General features: G+C 35.5%; 1 protein-coding gene across 1 annotated transcript in view; it reads left to right on the forward strand.

Annotated features, from left to right (window-relative positions):
- LOC150083028 (DNA-dependent protein kinase catalytic subunit-like) overlaps window positions 1-13,626 on the forward strand; it is a 183,460-nt gene that overhangs the window by 52,425 nt on the left and 117,409 nt on the right. Inside the window, exon 3 of the mRNA XM_090378361.1 lies at window positions 2,605-2,686. Within this exon, the coding sequence (XP_090234487.1) occupies window positions 2,605-2,686 (82 nt within the window). The remainder of the gene's footprint in view (window positions 1-2,604; window positions 2,687-13,626) is intronic.

Below are 13,626 nucleotides of genomic sequence, written 5' to 3' on the forward strand. Positions count from 1 at the left end.
ATATGCACTACCTGTCTGAAAAAGCTGAACATGCTAAGAGCTTTATCTGCCCTGTCTTGGGGAGCAAATCGTACAACTTTGCTGCTCTTATATAGAGCACTGGTTAGATCCCATTTGGATTATGGTGCTCCAGTTTATGATTCTGCCCGAAGGAGTGTATTACGTTGGCTGGATCCTATACAACACAATGCACTACAGATTGCTCTTGGCGCTTATAGGACATCTCCAACCTATAGTCTATAAATTGAAGCTCATGAGTCCCCTCTGTACCTCTGCAGAAGAATGTTATTACTTAAATATGCAGACAAAATACAAAGTTGCTCTCCGCATCCTATTTAGCCATACCTCTTTTATCCACCATTTCACACTCTCTATAGAAATAAACCAGTAAAATATGACCAGCAGGCCTATGGCTCTTTGAAATAACACAGAATTGGAATATTCCTCTCTACAATAGGCAACAGGTAAAAAATTATTCTCCTCCACCATGGACCCCCTTTCCTCAACTGACATGTGATACATATTTTCTTCAATGGAGAAAGAACTGTCTATGACTCTAAATGTGCATCTACTCCATGCTAGCTATATTCAAACTAAGCTGACTTCTTACTGATATATCCTGATGGTTCCAAATCTCATTCAACTGTTGAAGCAGCAGTAGTGTTTCCCTTGGCTATCATATCAGCTTATCTTCCGCCTGAGTATAGCAGCTCTGCTGCAGAATTATATGCAATTCAATTAGCTGTAGAAAATTTGACTCTTTACCCATCTGAAAAATATTTAGCTTACACAGACTCTCTCAGCTCAATTAGAGCAATGCAGAATTCCTCTCATATGGATCACCCTGTTATAAATCAAATCAGGAGTTTGCTGTTGGAAATTAAGATCGGCAGCAATGAGTGAACTTTTACTGGATTTCACCTCATTCAGGCATTAAAGGGAATGAACTGGCTGATATTTCTGCTAAAAATCCATCAACTTTAGACTTAACCTCTGTCTTCATTCCAGCTTCTGATTATTAAAATTATAATTCAAGCAGCATACCATACACTGTGGACAGAGGTATGGCATAAAAAAACAAATAATAAACTCTTCCAATTGAAACAAGATCCAAAATTTTGGCACTCAAACATTCCGACAGTTCGGTGAGAAGAAGTGGTACTCGCAAGGATTAGACTAGGCCATACTCATCTGACTCACCTCCATCTACTTGCAGGCGATGATCCTCCTCAGTTTTCACACTTCTCAGAACATCTAACAGTTAAACATATTTTGATTGACTGTGCACATTATCGACATCAAACTTCAATATGTCTTTCTCTGGCTAATTTCCAAGAATTGATGACATTAAATCATATCATTGGAGAGGAAGCAAATATTAATGAACTTTACCGTTTTTTGAAAGAAATTGGAATTTATGATTGAATATAAATAGTTTCTGAGCTGAAATGAAATTGAGCTGCCTTCATATTAATTATTATTTTAAACATTCCTATGAATAGATGCCATTAAACACCCATACCACACACACACACAGTTTCTACTAGAACAGGTTATGGGGATTGTGTTAGTGATGTACAGGAACTTTTCCAGCAGGGAAAAAGACTGTCTTATTGATGATGAGGAAGTGATTATTCTATTTTATAAGGCAATTGTTAAGCCTTATCTTGATTACTGCATGCAGGTTTGAACACCTCATTTTAGGAAAGATCTAGAGAAGAGCAACAAAATGATATTCTTAGTAAGGAAGACTGGAGTTCTCGAAACTAAGTATCTGCAAGGAGATATGGTTGAAGTCTTTAAGGATATAAATGAATTGAGCAAACTAAACCATGATGGGGAGACATGAAATTTAAATCGGAATAGGATAGTTGTAGAATACATGTATGCAAATTTGCTTTTAGCTAAATAGTAATTAATTATTAGAATAAATTTTCAAATGGTGCTCTAGAAGCTGAAATGGGTATGTTAATAAATTTAAAGGGGGCACCTTCATAGCCAGGTGGGAAGGAGCAGCAGTGCATAGCACACACTTCTTGATTAGACCGGGGTTCGAGCCTGTCACCACCAAATACGGAGGATGCGGAAAGGTCAGGGAATGACCACCGCATATTCCCAGAGCAATATGGCCTTAGTTGCTAAAGCTCCTAGAAACCAACTAACAAACAAACAAATTTAAAGGAGGATTGGACAAATGGTTAGAAGGAATAGGCAAACAGAGTGTTTTTTTTTTTTTTTTTTTTCAATAGCTGATGCTTCCATGCATCATTTTGCTAATACTGAAATTGGTATTAAAAGGAGGAGGGGGGGGGGGGATCGTGCAACAGCTATCAAGGAAAGTGACATTTCAGTGCTCTTTTTTAAAAATTTTATTCAATTATAATTTTATCTTTTGGAAATTTCAAATATTTTTTCATATTTACTCATATACTTAATGGATATTAGTTAAACATAGGTTGTAATTATATGTTTTATCAAAAGCAAAAAGAGAAGGAAAAATACTACTCATTTGTGTTTAAAATATATAATAATTTTGGTTTATTCATGTTTTTTGATTATGAGTTTATAAATTTACACGTTTTTTTTTTTTTTTTTTTTAAATAGGAAGCTGCTTATTTCATAGATCTGAAACTTGACCCAGAAGGAGTGAGTGCAGCATCTCTTGCATCAAATCAGCAAAATCTAGGTATTATTTAAGACAAATCAATTTTGCTATTCTAATAAACTTATAAAACTTAAATTTCATTTGATGATTGTGCTTTCTCAAAAAAAAAAAATGTAACTGCTTGACAGCCAGTAACATTTTTATGTTTTTCATTTAACACTTTTATCAAATAAAATTATTAAATTTTCATAAATACATAGTGCAATCAAATCTCCCAGATCTGGAAAACCATTATCTGCATTACTTTTTTCAAGTTCTGATTAAGAAAATGGGCAAATCCAGCAACTTCAGCTGTCAGATTGATCAAAAGCAGTGTATTATTAAATATGTTTACTATTTATATTTAAAAAAACAATTAATTTTATTTATAAACAATATTGATACAGCAATTTTCATCCATTTGTATTTGCCCATAAACTTAAATTAAGTAGACAAAGTGATTATACCCTTTCAAAAGACATGGACAGATTCTGTGGCTATTGTAGAAAATGTTCTATCTTTAATGATACCCTACATTGGGGCTTAGCCGACCGGGCTAGCCGAGTGGGTAAAGTACCTGCCCGGCAACCCAAAGGTCGCGGGTTCGATTCCCGCCTCGGGCTTGGATCAAAGTACTGCAAAAACCTTGGGAGGTGCAATATGGCCACAGAAGCCGATGCGCCAACAACTACCAAATCAAAAAAAAAAAAAAAAAAAAAACATTGGGGCTTCAGTGAATCTTGATTTCTCATTGTGTGTAACGTTTTTTTTTTTTATTTTTCCTTCTAAAATTTATCCATGAATATAGTATAGTATATACTTTGGAAGGAAAAATAATTAAAGTTTTACTGTATTTTTGCAATATGTACTCTGTATTTATTTATTGTACTGTTTCTCCTAGTGTTACATTACTTGTCTCAAAAACAAAAAAGGCTTTCTGTCAAAAAATGAAAGACTGCAGAAAGTATAATCCCTCCATTCATTCGGAAGAACCAGTTGAGCTACCAGTTGAACACTACCAATGTGGCATGTGTTGGCCTGACTCCCCACCCCACATTCCATTTCATTTCTGAAACATTGGGTGGGAAGCCACTCTATGCATTTAAACCCTATTTTCTATTTAAATGGAAAAGTGTAAACATGAAATAAAAAAATAAACTGATATGCAGTAAAATCTGCTTGTATATGAATAAATGCCATATGCAGTATTATGTTTAAATCCTAAAATTAACCCAAGGCCACAAAATTGTATGTATTCTTGGGATCCTAGAGTGCTTAAATGAACCCTGCTGCATGGAGTTGAGGAAATTTTGTTCTTTCACACTATCCACAGCAGCTTGTAATACCTTTGTGGGAAAAAAGAAATGCACATAACATATAATAGCTAAAGAGGTTTCATATTTTGCTGAATGATAAGTTCATGACAAGTTCATCTGCATTCCATTTGTTTTAATCATTTTTTTTTTTTTTTAAATTGATGACAACTTTATGTAATTAACTAAGCTTAAATGTGTAAAATGTGCATAAATGGAGTCCATATCACTGAAATAAATCATTAAAATTATTTAATTTTTTTTTTTTTTTTTGTAAGGTATATTAATTTTATGAGTAATGTATTTGCCATTACATATGCCCCATCTGTTATGCACCAAAATGTTAATAAAGAAGTGCCTGTTATTTGGTTGTTACTGAAAGAGTTCTCTCATACAAACATTAGTAGGAGTTGACATCTGTCAGTGTGTTCCTATTTTTTATCCATAATTGGCTATTGTTTGTCATCCTCTGCCACAAATTGTAAGTGATCAGCTTTTCCCATTATAAGGAATGGTGATACTTCTTTCATCAAGAAAAGTATAATACAGATAATTAATAACTGTGCTACTTTCTGTCCAATCTACAAGTTAAAAGCTCCTGTGTACTGTAGATATGTAAATGACAAACAAATGCGTGAATACTCTGTCTCCATTCTTTGTACAAAAAGTTTAGAAACCACAGGGAAGTATATTTCACCAAAAAAAAAAAAAAAAAAAGAGGTGAAATTACTTATCTTGTGATCTGCCAATTGAAACTGCAAGTCATAAGCAACCAAAGGCTCTGCTCAAACTTTCAAACTTTACATACCTCAAAAGACTTATTTCTGGATGAACCTGATAAATATCAAAGAGTATGAACTGGTCTTGAAGTTGCAAGCCCAAAACGTCATGCAGGTTAAGTGCATCATGATCAGAAAAGATGGTGAGCTTCTTCCCACACAGGATACCATACTTACATTTGGCCCACCAAACAAACCTTTCAACATACTGAGAGTAAGACCACATAAACCTGTAATATGCTATAAGTGCCAAAAAATATACTTATTCTGAAATGGTTTGTTGAAGAGATGCAATATTTTCTAACTGTGGATCCAAATCCTGTACACAGATTGTTATGTTAAAACATTGATTTGTTCAAATTGTAAAGGCCAACATTGAGCCTACTCCAAAGCTTACAAACTGTGAAAAATAGAAAAAATGTTTTTTAAATGTATAATGGGGGTAGAGCAAAGCAAAAAAAGTCACCAAGAAGCAAATAATGCTCAACACACTGAAATATATTTATTCGGCAGTAGCAAAGAAATTCCAGTCAATAATGGCACAAACTGGGGTCTCAATTCCACCATCCATATGTATTGCAGATTGGGCATGAACAATACTATCATCTTCATAGCAGTCTTGTAAGGAACAGTTTGATGAACTGCACCAACATTACTCCAATTATAAATGAAAAAGGGCCTGTGATACTGGATTCCATGACTAAAAGAAAATAAAAATATAGTAGAATACATCCAGTGACAAATTTTAATGACTAAAAATGGAGCTTTCAGGATAAATGGACCCTTTCTTCAGCATTATAACGTATACAGATTCTGTTAGAATCTGTATATAGAATCTGTTAGAATCTGTATAATGTATAATTCTGAAGAAAGGGTCCATTTACCCTGAAAGTTCCATTTTTATGCATTAAAATTTGTCGCTGGAATGTATACTGTATTGTTATTTTCTTTTATTACTCCAATTACTGCTCAATAAACTGCAACCCATACTCCACCATAATCTGTAAAAATTAAAACATCAGCTCCAACCAAGAAGACTGGATAAAAATTAGCATTAGCATTTGTTAAGGCATATGGCGCAAGAAAGCAAGCTTATACAGCATCAGCCAAAAAAAACCCAAAAAAAAAACCCCTTTCCGTTTCACCCATCCAGTCACTCCAAATGTTTGTCTAGTTCAGCCTTAAATTTATTTAAGATATCAACTTCAACAGCAGATGTTAAGTCTGTTCCAGCAATCATTAAAATACCCGCTGGCTAAAGGCAAACTTCCACACATCTATTCTACAACTGTCTTTCCTCAATTTGAATCTATGCCCACTCAGGTTCTTAACCTGAGCAAGCGGAATTATCCTGGGAAGGCCTTATACACCTCGATCAGATCACCTCGCAGGTGCCTAATTTCCAGATGCTGCAACTTGTAGAACTTAAGCCTTTCTTCATAAGTGCACCCCTCCCCTTTGACTACATGTCCTCTCTTCATGAACTTGGATGTAGATAACAATGCCAACATGATGAACCAATCTTTTCTCTTTGTGCAGAAGATGATATAGACAATGGATGTTCTGCTGTCCCAAAAAAAGGAGAAAATGAAACTGAACTGACATAAACAGACTAGATCTAAAAACAGGCCAAAAATCAAACTTAACCAATAAAAAAATGTAATGAATTGCATCATGCAATAGAATTGTAGAGGCATCCATAGCAATAATGATGATATTTGTGATCTAATCAAGCACTATAGTCCAGCAAGCATGTCTTGTAGAAACCAACCTTGCTTCACAGGTGACTCCAACAATCAATAACTATACTGTACCAACAAAATTGAATAACGTGATTGCTGTGTGTGGATGTGTAGCCATTCTTCTGAACTCCATTCCCATTCAAATACATACATTCACCTGCAGACCTCATTAGATGTTATAGTTTTTTAGGATCTGTGTTAACTCTAGTTTTGTTTTACCTATCACCAAACAAGGAACATATTTATAATATATATTTATAAGGAGATTCCTCTTTTTCCATTTTTCTTTATTAGGAGACTTAACACAACCTGAGGCTCCACATTTGCATATATTCAATGGAAACTTGGAATGAAATAAAGGCTAAGCAATGCAAATTAAATTTCAATGTTAAATTTAGAAACTGCGAGGGCTATCAAAAAGTTTTTCCCCGTGATCTTCTGTGTATTCTATAAATGTTGTGTTTTATTGACCATATTGCTTGTTTATCTAGTAATACATGCCAAAAATTTCATTGATCTAACACTTATGTTTCTTTTTTTACCAAGCTCAATGTGTGACAGTGTGTCATCATGGATAAAGTTGAATATTCTTCCATTATCGTATTCTTGATTTTGCAAGGCAAATAGCCAAGGACTATCCATGAAGAGATGTCTACAGTGTATGGGGATATCTATCCAGCTTATGACATAAAACATTAGTGAAGACAGTTCCAGTGCAACTGGAAGAGCATTCATGATGAAGAAAAAAGTGGAAGGTCATCCTTATCTCACATGGCTGAATTTGTGGTAAAAATTGAACAACTAATCCTCAATGACTGCCAGATAACAATTAAATAGGTAATTGCTGAGACTCAGACTCAGGTAGAGCTATGAATCAGTTGAGAGCATAATTCATATTGATTGAATATGAATAAGGTTGCAGCATGATGGATTCCTTGCTTGCTCACATGTCTTCAAAAAGAAAAGTGACAAGCCAGCTCTGCTGAATTTATCACCGTGTGTGACAGTGATCTTTTTTTTTTTTTTCCTTTGTTGCCGACTATGGATGGAACATGGTTATGTCACTTTGACCCATAAACAAAACAGGTTTTGTTTTTTGGGTCAAAACAAATCATCACCACCAAATCTCCAAAAAGGTACAGTGTAACTATCTGGAGGGAAGGTTTTGCTATCAGTTTTCTGGGATGAGATTGGCATTTTTCTCACAGATTACCTGGAGAAGAGTTCCTACCATCATTGCACATTACTGTAGCAACTTACTGAAGCAATTATGTGTGGCAAAATGATGTGGAATGCTCAGCAAAGGTGTTTTGTTGCTTCATACTGCTGATCATGCCTGGAACTTATGACTTCATATCTTGCCACACCTGCCTTATTCCCCTGATCTGACACCTTTTGATTACTTCATATTTCTGCAGCTGAAATAATTTTTCTATCGAAAGCATTTTTTTGCAATGTGGAGGTAATTTCTGTGACAGAAACTGGTTTCAAGAGCAAAGCGAGCCTATTACAAAAATGGCATAAGTGAAAAAATTTCATTTTGGGTGAAGTTTGTTTGTTTGTTTGTTTATTTGGTTTTTAGGAGCATTAGCAACTAAGGCCATATTGCTCCCTTTGGGTGAAGACTACATAAAGAAGTAGTAATAAACGTTCCAAATCTCAGCCGCCTGGGACCTAGAGAACACGGTCAGAGGAAATTCTTTTTTGATTACCCCTCATAGCCCTAGAGACTACAAGATTACCTCTTTCTTATAATCATTCTTCATATTGTTGGAAATAAAGGAAGCCCTAAACAAATCAACAAATGGTGCACCAGGTTCTGATGTGATTTACTATTGCATGTTGAAATCATCAGGGTAATGAGGTCCTAAACTCTTTATTTCTGTAAACATCCAACAAAACAGCAACAAAATCAGAAAGTTCATTGTATGCCATAACAGCAGAGTCGAAAGTTGCCTCCTGAGTAGGTATGATGTCAAAAATGTCGATGGGATCATCAGTCTTGGGTGAGACAATTAATTTACTTTTCATACCAGAAGAATTTTTAATATTGAATTGGTGCACTGTTAATTGGTGCATGGCTGAGAGAGAGAGAGAGAGAGAGAGAGAGAGAGAGAGAGAGAGAGAGCAATCATTATTTTAATTTAGAAAGAGAGAGAGAATTTGAAGACATAATCAATAAAGTTCCTCATCTTTATTTATTGATACATGGTAAAATCAAATTTTTGATTTTGTCTTGCTGATGGAGTGTTTATTAGTGAGGATTTTAGAGAAAAAGATTGTTAGATTGTTTGCGTAGTGCTTGTTAATTGTTCACAGCACCATCTAGGTAAAGGTCGAAGTCCTTTTTGCTGTTAGTTGTACGGACAAAGGCAAATTGGCCACTAGCCAAAACACAAAATCTTGAAATACCTTAGAAGAAGCCAGGGAAGAGAAAAGCAGGGAAAAGATTTAGTAGAGAAAAGAGAAAAAGAAAAAGATTTAGTAGAGAAAAGATTTAGGTACCACAAACTGCAAAGTTAGTATTTTTCTAGATTAAAGCTACAATTGTGGTTCAGAATACTGGCAATTAGAAATTTTCCTTAGTATGAATAAAGGTAATATACGAATAGGAGGAGGCTTTCATCCTGCAGTGGGTTGATAATGGCTGCACTTTACCTTTTTACTTTTTTACAAAGGTGTGATAAAGGTAATATACAATACTTGTAATTTCTAGAAATGAAGTATATGTTACAAAATATCCTTCCCTCTTGCACAGTCTTATATCAGAATTTATTGTAAAAATTCTGCAATTGAGAACTGTTCCCATAGTTTGCTAGACCAAGTTTCCTGCAAACAAACCACATAAAAAAGTATTAAGAATGAAAACTTTTTATGTGGTTTGTTTGTTGGACACTTGAAAGACTGCTCTAAAGATCATCCAACTTATTGACTAGCCTCTGCATATACTAATAATAAAATATGACATCATCAGGAGTTAAATTAGGTTAGACTATCCCTTGTAATTTTATCCCCATCCATCCAATGCAAAATAAATAAATAATAATAAAAAAAAACTAATCACATGAATACATCTATCCTCTAGGTACTGTATGGAGTTTCATTTGAGAACAGGGAAATTTATTTACATGTGGTCATTGTATGCAGGTTAAAAAGATTGTAGCTTTACCAAGAAGTGCTGCTCCATCAAGATTTTACTATTTTACATGAAAATAGGCATATTGCATGAGGCAAGACATGCAGCGATTCATCAGTCAGATCTCTTATCCATTCAGTATTGCTCACAAAACCCACCCACCAACAACAAATTACCTCAGTATAAATATAGGTAATATACAAAGTTTTAGGTTAACTTTTTTTCCCCGATATGTTTATTTTGGCTTACTTTTAAAAATCGTTTTATTGCCAGAATTAATGTGTTGGGAAAAGCACAATATGTGATGATTTATGATGTAGTAGTGGCATGTGATGCAAGAAAGCAAGTGTATGAGCTTATGCAATATCAGCCCAAAAAAAAAAAAAAAAAACATAACTATTCCCTCTAAATGTTTGTCCAGTTCCTCCTTATTTATTTAACCTATCAACTTCCACAACGACAGATGGAAGTTTTTTCCAACAATTAACCACCCACTGGCTAAAGGCAAATTTCCACACATCTGTTCTTCATCTGTCTTTCCTCAATTTGAATTTATGACCCCTTAGGTTCATAATCTGAACAAGTGGAAAAATCCCATCAGAATTCAATGTGCTCAACCCATTCAAGGACTTGTATGTATTAATAATGGGATCCTGTCACTTGGGTACAAGAGAATTCATTATGCAACAGTTGGCCCATGACAATTTGCTGTGTTTGGGAAAGTTTAGTGCACAACAGTTCAGTGTCTGAGAAATTTTGGTGTATAAAATTTCATCATATGTTACAATTTGATACAGTTCACTGTGTGACAATATTCTGAGAGACAGTTGGTGGCTATTACAATTCAGTATATGTGACAATTTGGTCTATCACATAGAGACCAGAAATTAATAAAATCAATGAAGTGAGTGAAATGAGTGAAAAGTCGCACTTTTCACTCATTTCCTAGTAAAACTATATTGGAAACCAAGAGAAATTTTGATCTTTTAGAAAGAAAGAATGCAGAAATATGGAAAATAATAGAAAACAGAAAAGAATATATTTTTCATCAATTCAATTTAATTTAATAATAATGTAAAAGTATTCAAGCTGTTCTTACTCATAGTTGGCAAGTGGTGTGCAACTGTTATCTTTAGCCTGACTGTCATTATATTCTAACAACTTTACTCCAATAATGTTATTTATTAATTTTTTGAATATAACCTGATCAGTACTGTGGATTAGTTGGTGGTTAGGAAGTAAGAAGAAGAAAATTATAGGTACATAAATCAAGTGAAAAGAAAAGAAATGAAGATGAACACTGTTAATGTTATTGAAGCCATATGCTGTTTTTTTTAACATGGACGATTAGTTAAGGATTGGAAAGCTAGAAGAAACTTGAAACAAAAATCAAAAGAAAGAAAAATAAATGAAGATGATTAGTTTTTTTTTTTTTTTTAATATGGAAGGCTGTCAAAGCCTATGCTGTTCTAATAGCATTCCCAACCCTCAGCCAATCCATTTTAACTATACTCCTCCTTAACAGTGGGGCTTCTAGCTTATCAACCTTTAATTAAGGGCATTGAGAACTGTCACAGGCCCTGGGTAAAACACCTAAATGGATCAGACCACCTCTCCCTGTAGAGGGTACCCAGAATTGGAGTCCAAGTTCCCTCAGCAATGCTCAAGGAAGCTTATCCTTCTGTCCCCTTTTACCTGTCTTTAACCCATCCATGGTACAGCCTACCTCTTATTATAACTGCTTTCAATAAAAAGTATAATGAGGACTGCACTGAACTGTCATACAATGCTTGCACCTTCACGATGGTGGGACTGCTAGTAATTCTGGATATAACCTCCATTGCACAAGCATACTGTGGGTGACCACCAGGTGTGAACCAACGTAAGCAGGAGTCGAGGTGTGGTGCCCATACCACAAGGAGGAATGCCACCCCTCTGTGTTACCAGGCAATACTAGGTGGTAGATGACTCATCAACTGGTGCAATACCACCACTTTGCTTATTGGAGGCTTGAAGTGGTGGAACCCATGTTTAGTCTCCAGAGCTAAGTTCTCAAAGGCTTTCGATCGTGTTTGGTATAAAGGTCTTCTAAACAAGCTTCCATCTTAGGGTTTGCCAACTGTTTTTTGCAATTGGTTATCCAGTTTTCTCTCTGATTGCTCACTGATTGTTGTTGTTGTTGTTTGTTGTTTGGTTTTTAGGAGCATTAGCAACTAAGGCCATATTGCTCTGGTATATGCGATGGTCATTCCCTGACCTTTCCGCATCCTCCATATTTGGGTGACGGGCTCGAACCCTGGTCTAATCAAGAAGCGTGTGCTGTGCACTGCTGCTCCTTCCCACCTGGCTACGGAGGTGCCTTGCTCACTGAGGGTGATGGTAGATGGCTCTCTGTCATCTAACTTCTCCACTAATGCCAGTGTCCTCCAAGGTTCAGTTCTTTCCTCCACTCTTTTCTTCTTGTATAATAATGACCTTCTTCCATTGATTGGAAATCCTGTTCATAGTTTTGCCGATGATAGCACATTGCATTCCATTTTCCATTTTGAAAAACCTTGCTCTGCTCAATCAGCTTCAACTTCTCGCATATCCGCTACCAATTCCTTAAATGCCAATCTCCAAGTAATCCTCTAGTGGGGCAAAGACAGCTTAGTTGATTTCAATCCTTCTAAAACTCAGTCTTGTATTATATCTCACAAAAAGGATTCTTCTGCTCCTATGCTTATCTTTGGTGACTCTCCGATTTCTAGGCAAAATGATATATCTCTTTTGGGGATTACCCTGACTTCTAATCTCTCTTGCAACAAGCACATTACAAATATTGCTTCCTCTGCATTTAAAAAACTTGGTTTTCTCTTTTGCTCTCGTCTTACTTTTCTTCCAAACAGCTGTTCGCTCTGTACAAATCACAGATCCACCGTACCATGAAATATTGTTCCCACATCTGGGGTGGTGCCCCAAAAAATCTCTCTCAGGCTTCTTGATTCCATTCAGAAGAGGACAGTTAGATTAATTAACGACTCCTCTCTAACTTTCTGTCTCATAGACGTACTGTTTCTGCTGCATGCCTTTTCTACAGATACTTCCATGTTCTTCTGAATTGGCTTCTATAATTCCTGCTCTCTCTTTCAAAACAGTCCAAACACGTGCCACCACCAGCCAACATAAATTTACTGTCCAACTTCAAACTCGCAGAACCAAGTTTTCATCTTCCTCGTTTATTCATTCAACTGCCGTTTTCTGGAACAACCTTCCTTCATACGTATTTCCTGAAAATTACAGTCTACAGAAGTTCAAGTCTAATGTCAACAAATATCTTCTTTCATCTTCTCAACCTCCAACCCAAGCATGGTACTAAATACTATTGGTTCTAATACCCCTCGTGTTTGGGGTTCACATTAAAAAAAAAAAAAAAAAAAAAAAATGCTGTTTTAGTTCACTTTCCACACAGGCCATATAAAAATTAATCGTGGGCTGTAGGTTGGACACCACTGAGCTAGAGGAACAAAATGGTACTTTTACTAGGAAAAGCTAAGTTCCGCAAACTGCAGCACCTGCTAGAGGATATAATTGAAGTGTTTAAGGTTTTGAATGGAATCTCAGTGCTGATGGATTCTTTCCTCTGGTTCTGACTACATACATGAGGGGATGGAGGGTATAAGTTCAATTTAAGGAAGGATAATTGCGGGTGAGATATGTTTACATTTTCCTTTTTATAATGTTTGGTTGATTGTTGGAATAAATTCCCATCTGGCATTGTAGAGGTGCCTAGTTTAAGCAAATTCAGGGAAGAACTGGACTGATTTTTAGAAGTGATGGATAGGTGAAATGGAGTGTTGGCTTTCTTTTTTTGTCAGATGCGGTGTAAGTTCGCTTTCTTGCATCATTTTCCACTATTAATACTAAACTTTATGGGAAGTATACATACTTTTCCTTCTTTCTCATTCAAAGGGGTTTTCACTGCAAGGGTCCTTTGCATTTTTGGCATTTTTTAAATGATATCCAGAATATT

Source organism: Mastigoproctus giganteus, chromosome 7 (assembly GCF_048544385.1).
Source record: "Mastigoproctus giganteus isolate SK-2022 chromosome 7, ASM4854438v1, whole genome shotgun sequence".
Lineage (NCBI taxonomy): Eukaryota > Metazoa > Arthropoda > Arachnida > Uropygi > Thelyphonidae > Mastigoproctus > Mastigoproctus giganteus.